This window comes from Physcomitrium patens, chromosome 4 (assembly GCF_059467195.1).
Source record: "Physcomitrium patens ecotype Gransden chromosome 4, ASM5946719v1, whole genome shotgun sequence".
Lineage (NCBI taxonomy): Eukaryota > Viridiplantae > Streptophyta > Bryopsida > Funariales > Funariaceae > Physcomitrium > Physcomitrium patens.
This window is the reverse complement of record NC_143413.1, coordinates 10045374-10068596: the sequence shown is the minus strand read 5'-3', so window position 1 is coordinate 10068596 and position 23223 is coordinate 10045374. Positions and strand designations below refer to the sequence as shown.

The following is a 23223-nucleotide window of genomic DNA, read 5'->3' as shown; positions in this document are numbered from 1 at the left end:
ACAAACTCTGTAGTTTTTTAACACTATTTTTTTCCTTGAAAAAAGTGGATTATTTCTCTTTGTAAAATTTTTCATTTGATATTAGAGGTTGCAGATTATCTTTTTCCAATTTGACTTGTGGATTTGTAAAGTTGTTTGAAATGGAAGAAAAAATTATGGATGTTATGTTTGGCAAAAGTAAAAATAGATTTGTAACTATTACAGATCTTCACAAATTTGTCAATATTCTTAAGATAAAAAAACAAGTAGATTGAGCTTATAACCAAATCCAAGAAGTTTTATTTTTATGAGTACAATAAGACTAAGGATTAGTATGTCTAAAATTTTTGACAAAATAAGATCAAAATTTTGAAGATTTTTCTAACAAGTCAAGTTCTTTCTAAAGTTGCATACCTTCCAATATCTTAATGGATTTACTAAAATTAGATTCATAGGCATATTATTATTTAGAAGTACTCTTTTTTTATTTGTATCTTTAATAGAAAATGATTCACGATTCTTTTATGATTTGAATTCATTTTTAAAAGTATTTACAAGTATATTTGGAAAAAATAATTAAAAAATAATAAAAAATATCAAACTCTTATTTTTATGATAAAATTCATAGTCAGCTATCATATATGCTATTAAATTCTAAAACCTTGCTTGCAACATGGATTGAAATGAAAAAGCCCTTATTAATCAATTTTAATATGGATTGAAAGATAACATTAAAGATTTGTTATTAACAATGACAAAAGCAAAATCTTTGGAATAATTTATTACTCAAGTTGTTGTATGTGACTATTGATCATTTGAAAGGCATGAAGAATTGAAACTTGGTTAAAGAAGAACAAATTAAGTAATGATAGTAGCTCCTAAGTTTTTAGAAATTTAATCATTAAGGCTAAAATTAATGCAAATCAATACAATATATTTTAAACTTCTCACAAAGTAGAAAAAGATTCAATGTTGTCAAGAGGATTTGTGCTTATATTATGGAGAATCTAAACACACTTCTCAACATTGCCTAAAGAAGCAATACAATTATAATATGAAGAGAACGATTGCTAAAGAAGACAATGTGTTAAAAAACAAGTTTTTCTAGCTACAATAGAAACTATGCGGCTAAAATTGTGTATAATTCTCAGTAAAGGTCTTATTCTTTCATTCGATTTCTTCACCTTATTTGATAATAGATATATATTTAGGATCTAAAAATAATAAAGACTTTTTATTATTAGATTCTAAAATCTTAGCCTATTTTATAAATAAAGACTTTATCAAAAAATAAGAAGCATCTTTAGTTAAAAAAATTAAATCTATATATGTAGAAGTCATAGATGGTCGTTTGTTGTCTTTTAGAAATCTTATCCATGAAACTCTTCTTTGAGATGTAACAATTAAAGATTATAATAGCATCATAGTATTTAATGTAATAAGATCTCCCTACAATTTGGTTATTTTATGATTATCATGGTTAAAAAAATATAATCTTTAAATAGATTGGATTTCTTATAAGCTTAATTTTTTTAATAGTTTAATCCAAAATTTTGTCGGTCAAGTAGAAATACATAAGTCTAATACATCAATTCTTTTTGAGCCATATAAAACAATGAATATTTAAGAAGAAGATAAATGCCACCTCTTCCTATAGAAATAAATAATGTTGAAGAATTTGCAGTGAAAGAAGTCTTAGATTCAAGACTTTGCCAAAATAGATTAAAATATCTTATTTATTGGCACAAATATGATACTAGTGAATGCATATGATAGTCAAGAAAGAATCTTACAAATGTAGCAAAGAAAGTTGAGACTTTTTATCAATGACATGCATTAAAACCAAAATAAAGAATAAAAAATCTTTGTTGTAAAAAAAAAAAAAATACAAGAAAGATAGCATTTTACCTTATATTTTTATTTGTATCTTTTGTATATTTATGTTACTAAAGAGATAGAAAATTAACAACTAAAAAATTCAACTCAAGAGCTATTATTTGCTGAGTTATTAGTGTCATAGTAAAAAGAATTTTCCTTAAAATAGCTCTAGATGTTTAATTATCACAAATGGCTTAAAAAAGTTACAAATTAATAAAATACAAGTCTTATTTATAACTTGTCTTTACAAAGATATTTATATCAAATACATAAGTTTAAGATGAACAAGAATTTTTAAGATGTGAATAGATATTTTAAAACCACTACTATTCTTATGAGAATTATTTTTAAATATGTATTATCTAATAACTTTCAATCTACAATGACTCAAAAAACTATTTTAATGTTGACATATTTTAAAAAGAATGGTATATTATAAATAAATTATAGTAAATAATGATACATAGTTTGTATAGCAAATAAAATATTCTTTTATAGCTACCAAATGAGTCTAAGTTGAAAAGAATCTATTAAGTAATTGTGGAGCTATGATCAATCTAATTTGGAATAGTATTGAATTCTTTTTTGAGTGTGGTATTCAATTACATATCAATACTTTTTAGAACTTTTTTTGGCCTTGATAACTGCTTTCAACCTCTTATGCATACTTTCTATTAACTTTTGGCACAAAATTGCTTCAATATTATTTTATTTCATAGCTAATCTTTTCCATAATTATCAATTTTTTTTTTGTTTTATCTTCTAGGTATTGAGTTGATGTTTGAAGTGCTTTCAAAGATGTCCAATTAAATTAAGATCAGAAAATTGAGCATGCCAATCCATTACTTTAATTCCATGATGATCAAATCACTTCTATGCTAGTTTTGAGTTAGACTTGAGATTCTTATCTTGTTGAAAAATCACCTCCTCCTTAAAAATGTCAGATTCTTTAATACTAGGGAGTAGATTTTTTTCAAGAATTTCTACAAATTCCTTGGCATCTATCCTCTTCTCAACTTTTGTCATCCTTCCAATTCTATTCCATCTCATATAACTCCATACTATAATATTTCTACCTCCATACTTAAATGTTTCTTAGATATTCTTGTGAAGCAAAGATTGATCTTTTTGTTTTTACATCCATTTGCTGCCATCTGATCCACATCTGTTGATTTTTGTTTCACATGTCATAATAATCCTCTTTCAATCCTCTATAATCTATTCCTTGTACTTTAGAACAAAATCCAAAAGTTATTTGCAATAACTGGTAGATAGTAGTGGCTTTTTTTTTCTTTGCTACGATTTTCATATTCTATTTCTTGAAAACATTTTAAATGGTTTGGATTGACATAGGATTACTAATAATATTGCTAAAATTTTTAGCAACTTCAACAACATTTTTAACCTTCTCAGTGTTGATTTGGCAAATGATTGTGCTTTCATCTACTATAATGAATTTTTTTAGTCTATCTAATTTAAGTTTTTTTTTTATTAAATGTGATGTTTTTTGCTAGCCTAGAAATAATAGCTTTATTGCAGCCAAGTTCAGAAGCAATTTAGCTATAAGATTTTTGAAAATAAAGAAGAGTAGAGGTAATGTTGTCTTGGAAAGAATAAGAAATATGTATCATAGTTATTCAAGGAATTGTCAAAGACACAAGAATCTCATAAAGAAATATGTCAAGATTAAAGACAAAGAATGAGATTGATAGCAAAAGTGATTCCAAAGACTCCTATTTATACTATAATGAAGGTTACAAAAGTCTTTAGCACTTTCTATAGAAGTTTCTATAAGTCTAAAGAAGCTTCTAGAAGCTTATAGAACTTTCTAAAAGATTGTAGAAGATTCTACAAGTATCTATGTCACGGACATACATATAATTACCTATATGAATAGATAAAAGTATGTAAAAGTAGGTTAATTGTGTAATATCTTCTAGAGAAGCTTTTTAGAAGCTTCATAGACGCTGCTTTGACTTTATAGGAGTCTATAGTTGACTTTTAGGTTAGAAACTTGGTCAACAAGTTAGCCATGTGCCACGCATGTTGGAAGCTTAAAGAACAAGCTAACTACGTGGTCCATCCATAGAAAACTTGCCTTGTAAGCAAAGGCATGTGGCCTAGAAAGTCAACATATATTGGAGGTCTTATAGAACATCGCCACGTGGCTTCTAGTTAGATAGTATATATAGAGGCAAGAGTGAAGCCCTCTTCACTCTTGTCAACTCCTTTCTTGCTTCTAGTCTAGTTTCAAGGGTCTCTAGTTTTCTTGTATTTTGGCAATAGCCATTCCAGTTTCTTTCTTAATATACATATTTCTATTTTGTCCTATTTCTTTTTGAGAAAAGTCTCACTTACTCTTTAGCTTTCATCGAGTTCTTGTCCTTGACAGATTGACAAGAGTACACTTACAATATGAGAGCTTTGTCTTTTCTTGATTAAGAGTGGATTACCCCTTTTTCTTGATAAGACATAAGCGCATTAGAAGTTGCGGATTACCCTCTTTTAAACTGATATTGTTCTTAGTATTTTCTTTGTTATCAATTCCTCTCTTCTATTTGTTTTGAGCGTTATTAGACATCTTCTCTTTTCTAAGTGCTACTATGGCAGAGCTTGTTGAAATGAAGAGTGCAATGGCACAGATGCAAGAACAATTGAGGGAGTTAATGCTTGCGATGCATCAACTCAATTTACCACCACAAGGAACAACAAGAATGGTAGGAAGTGAAGATATAGAGATGATTGGGGCTGCTTCAACATCTGCACCAAACCATGTCCCTTCTCCCAGAATGGAACACCCTTCGAGTGTTAGAGAACCGAGAGTGGCCTTGCCCGAGAAGTTTGATGGTACCAGATCCAAGTTTCGAGGATTCATCAATCAGGTCCAATTAGTGATTGAACTTCAACCCCAGAGCTATCCAACTCCAGGGTCACAAGTTAGATTCATTGGTACACTTCTTTCAGGTTCAGCATTGTCATGGTTTTCATCTTTTCTTGAACGACGAGATCCAATATTGGATAATCTGGAGGCTTTTTTGGCGGAGTTTCGATCCATGTTTGGAGAACATGATGCAATTCGTGTTGCAACCAACAAGATCCGTATTTTACGACAAGGCAATCGATCAGTAACATTATATGCTTCGCAATTTCGACAACTTGCAACTGATATCAAGTGGGATGATGCCGCACTTGTGAGTCAATTTCTCTACGGATTACAATATGAGGTAAAGAAATTGATGCTTAATTTACCTGATCCTCAAACATTGAGTCAAGCAATTGACTTTGCTGTGAAGTGCGACAATCGACTTTTTGAATTTCGATCCGAGAGTCGCACAAGTAGGCCTCAACGTTACTACAATTCAATGGCAATACCGACGTCTCCTCAACACATACCTTCAGAAGTAGAGGATATGCAAATTGATGCGGTACGTTTCAAACCTCTTACTGAGCAAGAAAAGTCTCGTCGTCGACAAGAAGGATTGTGCTTATATTGTGGAGAACCTAAGCACACTGCTCAACATTGTCCAAAGAAGCGACGTAACTACAAAATGAGGAGTACGGCTGTCAAAGAAGACAGTATGTCGGAAAACGAGTACGTCCAGCTACAATAGGGACCGTGCGGCTGGAATCTTGTACAACTTCTAATGAAGGTCCTATCCTCTCCTCAGAACCATCTCCTTGTTTTATAATAGATGTGCGTTTAGGACCTAATAATTACAAAGCCTCTGCCTTGATAGATTCAGGAGCCTCAGCTTGTTTTTTAGATGAAGAATTTGCTAGATGTCATAGAATATCATTAATACAAAAAACTAAACCTGTACACGTAGAAGTCATAGATGGTCGTCCGTTGTCTTCTGGAGATGTAACTCACGAAACACTTCCTGTAGATGTAGTAATAAATGGTCATAGTAGTTGCGTAATTTTTAATATAATTAGATCTCCCTCTAATCCAGTAATTTTAGGCTTATCATGGTTAGAAAAGTATAATCCTCGAATAGATTGGATTTCTCATAAACTTGATTTTCCTCAGAGCATTAGTAACAGTTCTATTAACCAAGTAAAAAACCATGAGTCTAGTATAGTAAAACTCGCACCTATAGGTGCAAAAGCATTTATACACGCAGCAAAAGAAGGATCAACTTTTGCTATTTATGCTGCACCTATTTCTGAAAGCGTAAAGACTTCAAGTGGCATTCCAAGTCAATATCAGGATTATCAAGATGTTTTTGAGAAAAAGAATGCAGATATTCTTCCTGAGCATCGCCCATACGATTGTTCAATCGATCTCAAGGAAGGAACTCAGCCACCATTTGGACCAATTTACAGTTTATCGCAAGATGAGTTGGCTGAACTCAAGACATATATTGACGAGAATTTAGCGAAGAATTTCATACGCCATTCAAAATCTCCAGCAGGAGCTCCAATTTTATTCGTAAAGAAAAAAGATGGATCTTTACGAATGTGTGTTGACTATCGAAGACTCAACAAGATCACAATCAAGAACAGGTATCCATTACCTTTGATATCAGGACTCCTTGACCAGTTAAATCAAGCTAAGATCTATACAAAAATAGATCTAAGAGGAGCATATAATCTAGTACGGATCAAAGAAGGAGATGAATGGAAGACTGCGTTTCGAACCAGGTACGGGCATTTTGAATATAATGTCATGCCTTTTGGACTCACGAATGCACCAGCTGCTTTTCAACATCTCATGAATGATGTATTTCGTGAATTCTTAGACAATTTTGTCATCTGCTACCTAAACGATATCCTGATTTATTCTAAGAATGTTGAAGAACATGAAATACATGTTCGTCAAGTATTACAAAAACTCAGAGATGCAGGATTGTACGCCAAGATGGAAAAGTGTGTATTTCACACTACTCAAGTTGACTTTTTAGGATACATCATTTCAAATGATGGTCTTATGATGGATTCTAAGAAAGTCCAAACAATCATGGATTGGAAGATTCCAAAGACTGTGAGAGATGTCCAATGTTTCTTGGGATTTGCCAATTACTATCGGATCTTCATCAAAGACTTCTCACGAGTTGCAGCTCCACTTACACGCTTGACTAGTAAAGATAAATTCCAATGGAATCAAGAAGCGGAAGCAGCATTTGAAGCCTTGAAGACATCGTTTGTCTCTGCACCAGTCTTATATCGTGTTGACTTTTCCAAGGCATTTTTTATGGAAACAGACGCATCGGATTTTGCCTTGGGTGCAGTTTTATCACAAATGGGAACAGATGACAAACTTCATCCGATAGCTTTTCATTCAAGAAAATTCTCAGCAGTCGAGATCAATTATGAGATCCACGATAAAGAACTTCTTGCAATCGTGGATTCCTTTCAAGAATGGCGTCATTATCTAGAAGGTGCTTCTAGTCCAGTCACTGTGTATACAGATCACAAGAACCTCGAGTATTTCATGTCAGCACGCGTGTTGAATCGTCGTCAAGCTCGTTGGAGTATGTCTTTGTCAAGATTCAACTTCATTATCACTTATCGGCCAGGAAAACAACAAGGTTTGTCCGATGCCCTGTCTAGACGTTCTTATTTTGCACCAAAAGAAGGAGATGCAGCTTTTGAGCAACAAAGAACGGTCCTCTTGAAACCGGAGCAATTTCATCTCCGAGCAGTGAAATCAACATTGACTGTTGATTCAACTTTTCTCAAGCAAATCCAGTCCAGTATGTCCTCAGACCCTCTTGTTCATGATATCGAGAATAATTCTTCCAAGTCTCATGATTCTTCTAAGTTCGAGTTCAAGAATAATCTATTATATTTTGAAGGACGCCTATATGTTCCAGAAGGAAAAGCACGTTTGCGTGTTCTTCAAGCACGTCATGACTTTCCAGCAGCAGGGCACTTTGGATATAATAAGACTTTGGAACTCATATCAAGAGATTTTTGGTGGCCACAAATGTGGAAGTCAGTCAAAGACTTTGTACAATCATGTGATATTTGTTCAAGATCAAAAATTCCTCGACATCGACCTTACGGACTTCTTCAGCCATTACCTATACTAGAACAACCATGGTCTTCTGTTTCTATGGATTTCATCACAGATCTTCCAAACTCAAGATCTTATGATTCTATATTTGTGATAGTAGATCGTTTCACCAAGATGGCACATTTTATGCCATGTACAAAATCTATCACAGGTGAAGAAACAGCTAAGCTTTTCATTGATAATATCTATGGCTATCATGGATTACCTAAAGATATCATATCGGATAGGGGAACTCAATTTGTGTCGAGATTCTGGAGGACTCTTTTCAAGATTTTAAAAGTGGACATAAAGCTATCTTCAGCTTTCCATCCTCAAACTGATGGACAAACAAAGCGCGTAAACCAAGTCTTGGAACAGTATTTAAGGTATACCATCAACTACCAACAAGATGATTGGACAAACCTTCTGCCATTGGCAGAGTTTGCTTATAATAATACGGTACATTCCTCCACGCAACAAACACCTTTCTTTGCCAATTATGGCTATCATCCACGACTTGATACTTTTGATTTTTCAAAAGTTGATAATCCTGCAGCAGAAGATATGGCAAATCAGTTGTCAGAGTTACATGCAATAATGAAGGCGCAGTTGAAGAAAGCTCAAGAACGACAAAAGATAAATGCAGATGTATATCGTAAAGAGCAACCACAACTCAACGTGGGTGATAAGGTATGGCTACTTCGTCGCAATATCAAGACCACTCGACCTTGTGACAAATTGGACTATCGTAGGCTTGGCCCCTTTTCTGTTTTTGAACAGATCAACCCAGTTGCATATCGGTTACATCTACCGGAGTCAATGAAGATCCATCCTGTATTCCACGTGTCTCTTCTTGAACCATATAAGACAGTGGATATACAAGGAAGAAGACAAATGCCACCGCCTCCTATAGAAGTAGACAATAATGAAGAATTTGAGGTGGAAGAGATATTAGACTCAAGGCGGCGCCGAAATAAGCTGGAATATCTTGTTCATTGGTGCGGATATGATATTAGTGAGCGCACATGGGAGCCATCCAGGAATCTAGCAAATGCATCAGCTAAAGTCAAAGTTTTTCATCAATGACATCCATCAAACCAAGATGAAAATCTCTCTTATAAAAGAGACAAGATTGAGGCAAGATAACATTCAATTTCCTATCCTTGTTTGTAACTTCTTTGCATTTTGTGACGCTAATTAGATGGAGAGCCAACAACCAGCGGATTCAACTCAAGAACCTTCATTTGCTGACTTACCGGATGAGACATTGCGATTGTCACAACCTTCAAGACGACGCAACCGAAATAAAGACCCTCAAGAACGACATGTTCTTCCTCGAATAGATGGTGAGATACAACGCGTTTGGTATCACGACCTTGGAAGAGATTCTCGATGTTTGGTGATATTATTGGAGATAGGAACGACTCCTGATGGTCTTTCAAATCTATTATTTGAAGGAAGTTATGAAGGCCTCAACAGTGATCAAATAACAGGGTGGTCTTCTCGCCCTGGAATGGGACACTATCGATGGCTAAGAGGACCCATCAACTATCTTCGAAGAGAACAAAGATCAGAATATGTAGCAAATACAATTCGCCGCATATTAGATTTTCTCAATATATAATCACCGCTCCTCGTGGAACTCGTCCCTAGAAGGGGGGGTAATGTCACGGACATACATATAATTACCTATATGAATAGATAAAAGTATGTAAAAGTAGGTTAATTGTGTAATATCTTCTAGAGAAGCTTCTTAGAAGCTTCATAGACGCTGCTTTGACTTTATAGGAGTCTATAGTTGACTTTTAGGTTAGAAACTTGGTCAACAAGTTAGCCATGTGCCACGCATGTTGGAAGCTTAAAGAACAAGCTAACTACGTGGTCCATCCATAGAAAACTTGCCTTGCAAGCAAAGGCATGTGGCCTAGAAAGTCAACATATATTGGAGGTCTTATAGAACATCGCCACGTGGCTTCTAGTTAGATAGTATATATAGAGGCAAGAGTGAAGCCCTCTTCACTCTTGTCAACTCCTTTCTTGCTTCTAGTCTAGTTTCAAGGGTCTCTAGTTTTCTTGTATTTTGGCAATAGCCATTCCAGTTTCTTTCTTAATATACATATTTCTATTTTGTCCTATTTCTTTTTGAGAAAAGTCTCACTTACTCTTTAGCTTTCATCGAGTTCTTGTCCTTGACAATCTAGAAGGTTTCAAAAATTTGTAAAAGATTCTAAAAGGTCCTAAAATGTGGTAATTTGGAATATGTCTATGCCAAGAATTGTAATTAAGAATGGTACTTTTATAGCTACTAGTAAGTATTAATGATGTCATTAGATTAATAATAATATTATTATAGTAAATTTGATGATGATAAAATATTGTAAAATTGAGTAACTAATAGAATTCAAAAATTAGACAGCACACTCAAAAAATTATTTTAATACTATTTCAAATTAAATTGGTCAAAGCTCTGCAATCATCTAATAGATTCTTTTCAATGTGGACTCATTTGGTAGCTATAAAGAAGTACTTTATTTGCTATATAATCCACATGCCATTATTTATTACAATTAATTTATAATACACTATTCTTTTTAAAATTTGTCAATATTGAAACAATTTTTTGATTCACTATATTTGTCGAGTTGGATTCAAACTTTTCTAATAGTTATTTTATATTCTTAACTACTTTTATAAAAAAAAATTAACTATAAATTCATTATGGATCTTTAGATATCGCCTAATTTCTTGCAAATACTTAACATATCAATTTTTAGGTACCTATGCACTAATTCCATCATATCTCAAATATCCAATGTTTAAAAATCATGATTTTTTTATATAAAACTTTTTATTATAGCCATTTACTTTTGAAAAAAATTTGGGTCAAAAATTCGTCCAAAAATACAAAATGTGGCTCAAATCAAAACTTCTATGAAAAGAACTTACTTAAAAACTCTAATTTTAATGTATTGACTTCTACAACTCTTTTTTGTCATTTTAAATTAGAAGTTATCAATTTCTTCATAAAAAATATAGCTCTTTAAGTCAAATTTCCAATGCCACCTATTAATTATTAAATGCCTTCTTGGAACTCTCTATATGCTTATAAGAGTAACAATAGGTATTCAAAAATACTCCCTAACTTTAAACAATCATATCTTTTCCATCCAAAATCCAAATCACATATTTTTTTGATCCAACTTTTAATCCAAAATACAAGCTTTTTGAATCTAATTTCCAAACTTTGAATGGATTACCTTGCCTTAAATAATCTATCTTGCCTCAAATAATCTTGCCCTAAAGTAGTTCCAAATTCCAATGTGGTCCTAAACAACATCTCAAAGTCTATTGGGCATGACTTTCAATCAATGAAAATGAAGTCTTCTATCACTTATCTTATCCACCTACATGGAATGGCTTAGGAGTCAAAATATTATAATTTTGGCATTAAAATCCTTCTAAATTCTTTATTAATAAATCCTAAAACTTCTATATTTAATTACAAAATTTAAACTATAAACTTAAAAAAATTAAATAAGTATTTTATTTTATTTATATCCATATTTATTTTTATTTTTAATTATAATCCAAACTTTCATAATATTTTATATTATTTTTATATATTATACTATTTTCCAATATGACATTAAATGAGACATTATGATTGTCACAAACTTCAAAATAATATAATCAAGATAAAGATCTTTAAGAACAATATGTCATTTTTCAAATAAATGGCAAGATATAATGTGCTTAGTATCATGACTTTAAAAGAAATTCCAATCTTAGAAGAGATTTTTAATATTTGGTGATTTTGTTTGAGGTAGAAACGATTCTTGATGGTATTTCAAATATTTTATTTGAAAGGAGTTATAAAGGCCTCAATAATAATAAAATAATAAGAAAATCTTCTCACCTTGGTATAGGACATTATTAATGGTTAAAAGACCTATCAACCATCTTTAAAGAGAATAAAGATCAAGATATGTAGCAAATATAATTCATGGCATCTTAGATTTCCTCAACGTAAAATGACTACTCTTCATGGAACTTGTTCTAGAATGAAAGATAATATCATGGATATACATATTTATTTCAATAATTATTTATATGATTAAGTAGAAATAAATAAAAGTAGATTAATTTCATAATATCTTCTAGAGTAGCTTCTTAGAAGCTTTATTGTCATGGACATATATTTATTGTAATAATTACTTAGGTGATATGAATAGGTAGAAATAGGTAAACTTAGATTAATTTCATAATATCTTCTAGAGTAGCTTCCTAGAAGCTTCATAGATGCTTCTTTGACTTTACATGTGTTTATACTTGATTGATAGGTTAGAAACTTGGTCAACAAGTTAACCACGTGCCACACATATTGGTAGCTTGCAGAACAAGCTAACTATATGGCGCCTACATATAAAACTTGCCTTGCAAGTTAAGATACGTGTTGTGCAAAGTCAACACGTTTTTGGAGGTTCTATAAAACGTCGCCACGTAGCTTCTAGGTAGATAGTATATATAGAGGCAAGAATGAAGCCTTCTTCACTTTTGTCAATTCCTTTCTTGCTTCTAGTCTAGTTTTAAGGGTCTCTAGTTTTCTTATCTTTTGGCAATAGCCATTCCATTTTCTTTCTTAATATACATATTTAGTTATTTCTATTTTGTCATCTTTCTTTGAAAAAAGTCTCATTTGTTTATTTATTTTTATCAAGTTCTTGTCCTTGACATTCATAGATATTGCTTTGGCTTTAAACGTATTTATAGTTAATTAATAGACTATAAATTTCATCAAGAAGTTAGCCATATGATACACATGATAATAACTTATTGAACAAGCTAACTATGAGGCACATATATAGATAATTTGCCTTATAAGTTAGTTCATGTGTCTAGTAAAGTCAACTCATGTTGAAAGTCTTATAGAATATTGCCATGTAACTCTTAGTCACAGAGTATATATGGAGGCAAGAATGAAGCCTTCTTCACTCTTACCAACACCTTTCTAGTCTTTAGTCTTGTTTCAAGATCTTTTAGTTTTCTTATTTTTGACAATAGCCATTTTAGTTTAATACTATATTATCTATAAGTGATTTTTTAGTCCTTTTGAATAACAAAAGAATGTATTGAAGATTTTTTGTTTTTTTTTTTTGTTTTGTTTTGTTTTGTTTTGTTTTTTTTTTTTTTTAAGGTTCATGTCCTTTACACTAACAACCTTAATTAATTAGTTATTTTTGTGGATAAACACTATTTTTTTATTTTTAAATAAGTAGATATACATACATGTCACATGTGGCTTAGTCACAAATTAATTACTAAAATTTTATTTGATTTAATTTTTCTATGAAATTTTAGCATACAAATTTTATATCCCATTGATAAAACCTAATTGTGATAAAATATTAGCTTTATTGTATTTTTTTAATTTTTAAATTGAATAAAAAATTCCAGTAATTTTATTCAATTCATAATTTTTAGGACACGCTATCATGAATCCATACATGGAAGTACAATTTGAAGAAAACAAGAAAAAGAAGCTATGTAGCGCAAGTGCAAGTCGATGACACCAAAATGAATGAAGAGCAAATGAAGTTTCATTCATTCATTCATTCATTTATTTATTCAAGTATTCATCCATTCATGGATGTACTTCCGAAGAGCGAGCGAACGAGTTCCGCAGTGCTCCTCTCTTCTTTTCGAAGTTGCGAGGAGGAAATCTGCTGCAGAGGCGGGCAATCGATGCTGAACGAGTCCCGCACTGTGATTTCGGAACTTCAGTGTCTCAGGATTCATGCGTTACCCTTTTTATTCTGAAATACTGCGCGCGTTTTCTTCATATTTCGGACTGGAAATGGTGTCCGCAGGTCAAGAATACAGAGGAGAAGAAGGCTGACGAGCTCACGTTCCGGGTCGCGTGCACTGACAAATTTTTTCGGATTTTTCCTGGAGCGTGAGCTAGGCAGCAATGGTTTGGGCTCTAAGGGCTGTAGATCCTGGCCACGGTAAGCCTTATTCTCTCTTCGTAGAATATCTGGTCGATGTCTTGAAAAACCTTAATTACAAAATGCGCCACTGCCTTGGTAACTTCGCAGAATTACGATTATGAACTATTTAAAAAGAGCATGCAGTAGATGTACCATTGTGTGTCTAGCTTGTTTTCGAAACGTTGTGTGGATAGGTATGTATTATGGTTTTAGGTGTTTTGGTCATTAGCTCATCGCATATAAGTTTTTACAGTCAGTATGACGGATGTGCTGAAATGGCTGCCTTACAGTACCTTCTTCATACTACCTCAAATCTGCGACCACATATTCAGTGGGGCGGAAAGGTATAGTTTTCATGCCCGAAAAACTATATTGATGTATTGTGGAACAATATACCTGAATTATCATTGGTGAATAACATTTCTGAAGAGACATCAAGGTAGTTTCGTATCTTTCGATCAAAGATTACACTGTATTCGGTGCAGGTTGTTACATAACTATTCAGACGGACAAGACAATATCCCGATTGCATGCTAATCTTATCACTGAGGAGGCAAAGGCGCCCAAAACAGACGTAAATGACGCAGCTAATGTTCCACGGATGCCATTGAAAGTGCACGATCTGTCGAAGTTCGGAACATTTGTGAATAAGCATCCTGGCTCAAAACCACTGAACTCCGTGCCACTGTGCGAGGCTCCATTGAACGATGGAGACCTTATCACATTTGGAACGAATAAGACATCTTTCAGGTTGCTTGTTTTGTTTTTCTCTTTATTGCTACTCTGTACTTTAAAAGCTAATCCATTGCAGTCTCAATTCAATATCTGGTTTGTTTTAGAAGAGGAATTTCTTAATAAAAAGAAAAAACCTTGATTCTCGTGTGTGGTGCATCTTGTGCTTGCAGGGTGGAATTCATCCCCTTCTTCCTCTGTCTTTCGGGTCCACTTTTGCGTAGAGAGAATCCAACCATCACATTTGCCCTCCGTCATGGTAATGTGTACTCTTATATACAGAATCATCTGCGTATGCCTAAAAAGCTATGACTTGGATCCAGTGCTATTGTGTGTCCAACATTAATTGAATCTCATCTATTTTTTGTAAATACTGGGATGATGGATTGTTTGCTTTGGTCTTAAAGATATAATTAGAGATAGCTGGCCGGAATACAGGTGGCTATTTGTTGCAGGATGATGTTGCTCTCCTTCGAGATTGTCCTTACAAAGATGGTATTTCCTACTTTTCGGATTCAGGAGCCTATGCAGTTGAGTTATGGAAAGAAGGGTGCACTCATGTACTGGTGGACGAAGGATCAGCAGTCACTAAGATGGTCATAGCGGCCGTTGCGTTCAGTAAACCAGTACTCCAAGTTGACTGGTGGCAGGTTGATCATTTGCTTACCCTCCTCTCTATATTTGCGTGGTGGCATTCAGTTCAATTAGTCGTTTACTTGTTATCTTGTACCATCATGGAAGTCCTCAGAGATGGTTGTTGGCTCCAGAAATTTTCATTGGAGACAAAAGCCGTTACAGAATTGCCGCCTTACAGCAGGTTCACGCTGACCTAATGAACTTTACATTCATACTTGTTGTTGCATTGATGTAATGTGAAGTGTTTGAACATTATTTTGAGCACTACAATTGGCTGGATCGAGAGGGTATAATCTTACGAATCTTTGTCTGGTTTAGCTTGTAATTTTGACAGCGACGTGCACATGCAGCTACTTACCAACCTTGGTTTTTCAAGGGACGGCGTCTTCCATTCCCGTTAAACTTGGATTGCCAGAATTTCGCCAAAGCATTTTACAGGATTACACCTTCTTCTTGGTTCCATTGGATGCTGTAAGTAACTGTTTCATCGACTGTTGTCTGCTTGTTGCTGGAATAACCAAGAGGCAATTAATAATTTTCTTGTCACAGGGCCTGTTCAGACTGTTGTAGTGCATATGCATGTCCTTTCCTTGATGCAGAGTTGAGCACTAGATATCCTGAGCTGCATCATTGGTTTTGTTGCACTTTCTGGTGCAAAAGGTATCCATATCTTTAAAAGTTAAGGACTCGCTCAGTATTTGTAACTCTCTATAAAATGTGTGCTTGATATTGGCAGTATGAATATGGGGATTATTTGATCCGGTTGCTAAGGTCATCTGGTGGTACAGTGGAGTTAATATCAAATACATCATCAACTGTATCAAAAGGCATGTCTCTTTACAATTGAATTGCGTTAGATATTGGCCTCTTTCACACGGCAGTTACGTTCACAAAATACTCGCAATAACCTCGCAGAATTTAAATGCATCTCTTTTAATAATTAGAGTTTTTCCTAAAATGAAACGGTTTAATTTCATCATTGTAGCATTTTGTTCCAATTTTCATATCATTTTTGTACAATATTGAAGTTGGATAAGTTTGGTGATGTACGATTAATTTCCCCTCCCCGTGCAAACTGAAACATGCGTTGGAGCTTTTGAACGCCGGAAAAGCTCAACTCTCTTGCAATGGACTTGAACGACAGGAACAAGGGAGCAACTGGTGGTGAAACCAAGAGACGGAACATTCAAAGAAGGCTGGCCAAGCTCAGCCTTCTTAAATAATGTCAGACACCTACCACGGACTTCAGAAGATAAACTAGTGCTTGCAGTGCTGGCGGGCAACGTTGGTGTTACGAGTTTGCATTTTCCTCCAAGTATGTCCTTTGCTTTTCAACAACATAATGTTGGGCCAAGTTCCTCTCTAACTCACTTTGTTTGTCTTCATCTCTCCCCTAGTGGATAGGATTGGGGAATTTGCTGCAGTCGGGGGCACTTACTATTTGCACAAGTGGATAGTCTAGTCATAAATTGATAAAAAACTTGAAATACAATGGATTAAGTAGTGCTACGTTACCAAGTACTGTAAAACTACAATTTTGTATGCATGTTAGCAACTTTCGTTTTACGCATTACGCTTTTCGACCTATTTTCATGAGCAAAACACTTCTCGAAAAATGAACGCAAGATAAACTTGTGCGCTGAATGCTTCTGCACCTGCAATTGAGTTTTTTAGTCTTATTTTCGTTTCTATCAGGCCCGGTTGCGAGCGCAGATTCGGATGAAACCAAGGAGGAGTCAGATGGAGATGAGGTTGGAGATTCTGCTGACACTCTCTCTTTCAAGGTAACATGCTGGACCGTTTATTTTGCAATGCTATGTGTGCTACCTTTGAAATGGTAACGTAAAGTTTATTTGGAGCTATTCATTAATCTTAATGTGTCTGAGAAATTTTCTTGATAATGTCCATCGATAATCACTTGTTTCTAGGTCGCTCTATTCGTTGAGCCAACCATTCATTGGGGATGATTCACTTTTATTATGGCTATGTACAAGGATGTGCTTGTGATTGACAGTGTTGTCTGTGCCAGGATTTTATACCTACGCTACCCTCCTCGCCACCAAAGGCAGGAATGCAACCAGTAGGCACGAGTGCTCACATCTCAATCAAACTTGACGAAGATGATTCGCCTATCGTGCAATATATGCGGACATCAAAGCGGAGTAGACAGCACGATGATTACAATGCAGAGCCGGATGGAAACACTGAAGTGCCTGATGAAAACAATGAAAAGCGTCAGAAAACGACTCATCAAGAATGTGTGTTAGAGACTCCAGGTTCAGATTACTCACAAGATTATAAGCCATTCTTGCACCCTAAAAAACCAAGCAAAGCTGCCAGCTCCGACCAAACCACAAAAGAGCGAAAACGGGCCACTATGACAATCGACAAGTTCTTCAGCCAACCTGAGGCAAATAGAGCTAAGAAGTTGCACTTCACGCCTGAAATTTCAGGTGGAAAAATTGATAAGGAATTGACAAGTCGAAATGGTGAACTTCCATTTGTAGGTTCGAGTGCGAAGGAGCCAGAGGTCGAAATAAAGCCAATGGCTGCATCTGCAAGTAAAAAACCTCCACGTTTGAATGAGGATTTGAGTGAAGCAGCTGAACCGCTTATTGTTTATAGCCAATTGGTGGTGAGAAAAAACGCAGAGATTGTGTCTTTTCCTACGACTCCAACTCGGGGATCCGGTCCTAACTTCAAACGTTTCAAGAAGAAGGTTGGTCTTTCATGCTTGGGTTGAATGAGCATGGTATAACAAGGTGTATGAGACTTTTTACTTTCAATGACAGGTTTTTAAAGAAAAATGAAATTGTAGATGCCGTCTTCATGTGTGATCTTGACCGAATTCAAATTACTTCAGTGGTGACATACTGTTACTTATCCAGTAGTTGATTGAGCTTTGAATTCTACCGGTAGTAAGCTGACGCAAGCTTATTCCAGGAACTTGGCCCTGGAGCATCTGGAAACACATTCGCTACTCTCGTTCCGTTTGCTAAAGAACCCTACAGGTGACAAGTCACTGTCCTAAACCGGACCTTTTTAGGTCTATATGCAGGGCATTAAATCTGTGCTTTATCTACTTACTTATACTTGCGACGAAGTAATTTCATCCTGTTGCATCTGGATTACGTGCTCTTCCTTTTTTGATTGGACAATAGTGTGATCTTAAACTCGTATCGATTTTGAATATGATTTCAAACTTGTATTCCTGTCATGAAAAACTTAAACCAGTCTGCATGCGTAGTGAAGGTTTGCATGTGATTTTTACAGGTTTTTGTTTTGTTTTTTTCTTCTTTGATTAGTCAACTCATTGTACCTGAAAGGTATCCCTATTTTGCTAGAATCCTGAATCAGAAATTGTAGCAGCTCAATGTAGACAGAGCCAAGTGCAAGTTTGGGCATGACAGGTTGATGACATTCCTGTTTCAAATTCAGTTTCTGAACTTTGAGATTAGAAAGTTGACCGTAGTGATTGTGATTTTGTTTGCAATCTAGGGAGTCCGATCTGGGGCGAGAAAAGAATGAATTCATGCAGGAGGAGCGAAGACGCAAAGAGTCGGAAAGAATTGCGGACGACTTGTTTAACAATGAAAAGGTGAAGTTCAGAGTCTCTTTCATCCCAAACAAGCATCCAATGCGATCATCAACTGATTTCACTACAATGACATTTGGTAATATTTTAAAAGCATGAAACTTTGAACTTAAGCTTTCAGAATGTTTATTCCTTCAATTTTCGCCATCCATAGGTTTGATTGACATATTCTCCTTGTTCTGTTTCCACTTTTAGAAGCGCACCACAACATCGAAATCTCGAGGTGGTGCAAAGAGGTGAATCGCATCAATTATGTAAGAAACATCCTGGCTTTATGCACATTCGGCACTTGGGGTCATTCCAGGAACCAAAAGGAGCACTTAAGATTAATTTTTTTCATGTAATTCTCCTAGTGTGACGATCGTCAGTCCCAGTTCTAGCTTAAATTTAGTTGTTTCAATTTTTTTTTTTTCTTTTTTCTTTCTTTTTCTATTTTCTTTCTCTCGAAGAATTTCAGCTTTGAATTGAAGCCACAGAGCAGTTGCCTAAAACTAGATAGCATGAACAAGCGGCAAAAAGGCCCTCTTTTTTAAACAAATTTGATGATAGAGCAAGTTTGTACATTGAATGTTCGAAATACAAAAATATGTAAATTGTATGTATGTGACTTTAATTGGTATGTGAAAATTCGTCAAATAATGCTTTTGTCTCATATACCATTTATTTATTTTTATTTCTAAAAGCATTTGTTTTTGCTTGTGATTTTACTTGTATTTGATTGTAGTGTATCTACATTAATAATGACATAAATAAAATGTGAAGGTTTAATTTTATTGTTTTAATTTTTTTTTTGTAATAATTTTATTTTTCTTATTTATTTATTTTTGTTGATATGTGTAATATTAGTTAGATGTTGTCAATGCATTGCTAATATATTAGAGGTTGGTGTATTTTGGTTCATATTGCATAAATGAAGAAACCAAATCAAATTAGATGGTTTGATTTGGGAGGTTAAAATTTATTTAATTTAAATTTAAATTAGTTTTTATTATAGTCCAAATTGGTTTCAAATCAATTTAGGCTTTATAACATTATTGGTGATTATTATTTCAAATATTTCAAATTAATATTCTATTTCTACAAAATATATATATATATATATATTGATATGGTGTTATTATATTTTTTTTAGTCCTTGCTTTTTGTTTTCTTCTATTTCTTGCTATTGATAATCTGTTAATAACATGAATTGGAAGAAAATGCATAAACCTGGAAAATCTATGATAAAAAAAAAGTAACAAAATAACAATAAAGTAATATGTATATTAAAAAAAACTGAAATGGCTATTGCCAAAAAACAAGGAAACTATAGACTCTTGAATCTAGACTAAAAGTAAGAAAGGAGTTGACAAAAGTGAAGAGGGCTTCATTCTTGCCTTTATATATACTATCTAACTAAGAGTTACATGGCGATATTCTATAGGACTTCTAATATGTGTTGATTTTGCAGGACACATGTCTTAACTTTATAAGGCAAGTTTTTTATATATGAATCACATAATTAACTTGTTCTTCAAGCTATCAACATGTGTAGTACATGGCCAACTTATTGACTACATTTCTAACCTAAAAGGTCAATTATATACACGTATAAAATTAAAGCAACATCTATGAAGCTTCTAAGAAACTTTTATAGAAGATATTACGAAATTAACCTATTTTTATATAATCATATAGATAATTATTGGTTTATATGTATATGTCCGTGACATTATCTTTCCTTATAGAAACAAGTTCCATGAGGAATAATCTTCATATATTAAAAAAATCTTAGATACAATAAATTGTATTTGCTACATATTCCAATCTTTGTTCTCTTCGAAGATAGTTGATAGGCCCTCTCAGCCATCGATAGTGTCCCATACAAGGACGAAAAGACCACCCTATTATTTGGTCGTTGTTGAGGCCTTCGTAACTTCCTTCAAATAAAACATTTGAAACACTATTAAAATTTTTTCCTACCTCTAATAAAATCACCAATCATCGAGAATCTCTTCCAAAGTCGTGATACCAAACACGTTGTATCTCACTATCTATTTGAGAAAGGACATATCATTCTTGAGGATCTTCATTTTGATTTTGTCATCTTAAAGGTTCTAACAATTGCAATGTCTTATCTGGCAAGTTCGCAAATAAAAGTTCTTGAGTTGAATCTACTGGTTGTTGGTTCTCTATCTCCTTAGCGTCACAAATACACAGAAGCTACAAAAATAAAATAGAATATAGAAGGTAATCTTTTTTGGACCTTGTTTCTTTTATAGCAAAGACTTATTATTCTTTATCTTGGTTTAGATGGATGTCGTCGATGAAAAGCCTCCACTCCCTTTATTGTATTTATAAAATTCTTTAATAGCTCCCATGTGTATTTATTAATATCATATCTATGCCAATAGACAAGATATTCTAATTTATTTTGGTACCACCTTGAGTCTAAAACTTCTTCTACTTCAAATTCTTCATTATTATTTATTTTTATATTAGGAGGTAGAATTTGTCTTTTTCTTGATATCTTCATAGTCTTGTATGGTTCGAAAAAAAACACGTGGAAGATATGATGGATCTTCATTATGTCTGATAGATGTAATTGATAAGCAACTAGATTGATTTGTCTACAAATAGGAAAAAGATCCAAGCTTACAATAGTCCAACTTATCACAAGGATGAGTAGTCTTGATATTACGACAAAGCAACTATATCTTGTCACCTACATTGAATTGTGGTTCCTTTCAATAGGCATTTGCATTGAACTTTTGTTGTTCATGAACTTTGTTTAATTGCACCTTCATTGTTGTATGTAACTATAACAAACAATTTGCCAAACCTTTTGTTGCAGGATTATTAACTTTTAAAAAGTCAAAAATATCAAGTCATGGATGGTAACCATAATTGACAAAGAAAAGTATTTGTTACATAGAAGAATGCATTGTATTATTATAAGCAAATTCTACCAATGGCAAGACGGTTCTCCAATCATCTTGTTGATAATTGATAGTACACCTTAAGTATTGCTTTAAAATTTAGTTCACGTGCTCTATTTGAGGATGAAAGGCTGAAAAAAGCTCTATGTCGACCTTAAAAATCTTAAAAAGAATTATCCAAAATCTTGATACAAATTGAGTCCTCCTATCTGATATAATATCTTTCGGCAATCCATAATATCAATAGATATTGTTAATGAAAAGCTTGGCAGTTTCTTCACCTATGATAGATTTTGTGTATGATACAAAATGTACTATTTTAGTAAAATAATCTACTATTACAAATATAAAATCACATGATTCTAAGACTAGAAGATCCATAATAAAATCTATAGAAATAGAAGACCATGGTTGTTTTGGAATAGGTAATGGTTGAAGAAGTTAATAAGGTCGATGCCAAGGAATTTTTGATCTTGAACAAATCTCATATGATTGAATAAAGTCTTTTGCAACCTTCTACATTTACAGCCACCAAAAAATTCTAAATATTAGCTCTAGAATCTTGTTGTATCCAAAATGTCATGCTGCTTGAAAGTTGTGACATGCTTGAAGAATACATAAATGTGCTTTTCCTTCTAATATATATAGAATTCATTTGAAATAAAGTAAGTTGTTCTTGAACTCAAACTTAGAAGTATGACGAGATTTAGAAGAAATATTCTTGATATCATAAACAAGAGGATCAAAAGACATACTTGAGTAAATTTGTTAAATTTTTTTTGAATCAACAGTCAATGTTGATTTCACTGCTCATAGATGAAATTGTTTTGGCTTCAATAAAATTGTCTTTTATTGATTAAAAGCTGCATCTCTTTTTTTAGGTATAAAATAAGAATGTCTAGAAAGAGCATTAGACAAACCTTATTGTTTTTGTGGTCGATAAGTGATATTGAATTCAAGTCTTGACAAAAACATGCTCCAACAAGCTTGGCAAAAATTCAAAACATGAACTGATATAATATACTTGAGGTTCTTATGATCCATATATATAGTGACTGGACTGGAAGTTCTTTCTAAATAATCATGCCATTCTTGAAAAGAATCCACAATTATAAAAAGCTCTTTGTCATGGATCTTATAGTTAATCTTGGCCGCTAAAACTTTTCTTGAATAAAAATCTATTAGGTGAAGTTTATTATCTATTCTCATTTGTGATAATGTAGCACCAAAAGTAAAGTCTGATGTATTTGTTTCTATAAAAAATGCTTTAGAAAAGTCAATACAATACAAGATTGATACAAAAACAAAAATTGTCTTTAAAGCTTGAAATATTGCTTCTACTTTTTGATTCTATTGAAGTTTTGTCACAGACACAGAAATACAAACTTGAGATCTAAGAAGAAGTTCAAGAAGAAGTGGCAAGAACTAGATTAATCAGATGAGAACAACACCAAAGAGGTGAACTAGAGCTCCAAGAGATATATTGTCGAGACTGAGGAA

General features: G+C 33.5%; 1 protein-coding gene across 2 annotated transcripts; it reads left to right on the top strand.

Annotated features, from left to right (window-relative positions):
- Window positions 1-13552: 13552 nt before the first annotated feature.
- LOC112280795 (nibrin homolog) lies at window positions 13553-19424 on the top strand. Of its 2 annotated transcripts, XM_024516634.3 has the most exons (14): window positions 13553-13860; window positions 14133-14186; window positions 14328-14592; window positions 14748-14833; window positions 15094-15224; window positions 15342-15391; window positions 15561-15681; window positions 15947-16037; window positions 16355-16525; window positions 16906-16994; window positions 17240-17929; window positions 18154-18221; window positions 18709-18808; window positions 19001-19424. In XM_024516634.3, exons 1-14 carry the CDS (start codon window positions 13824-13826, stop codon window positions 19043-19045), a joined length of 1998 nt encoding a protein of 665 aa, XP_024372402.1. In that variant the 5' UTR covers window positions 13553-13823; the 3' UTR covers window positions 19046-19424. The 2 variants fall into 2 exon arrangements, with proteins under 2 accessions (XP_024372402.1, XP_024372403.1); XM_024516635.3 differs by lacking the exon at window positions 14133-14186 and having other exon boundaries at window positions 13675-13860.
- Window positions 19425-23223: the final 3799 nt, after the last annotated feature.

Coding starts and splice junctions, on each gene's coding strand:
- LOC112280795 (XM_024516634.3), top strand. CDS start 13,824: ATGGTTTGGGCTCTAAGGGCTGTAGATCCTGGCCACG. Junction 14,834..15,093: donor CACATTTGCCCTCCGTCATG/GTAATGTGTACT, acceptor TTTCGGATTCAG/GAGCCTATGCAGTTGAGTTA. Junction 15,682..15,946: donor TCTTGGTTCCATTGGATGCT/GTAAGTAACTGT, acceptor TGATATTGGCAG/TATGAATATGGGGATTATTT.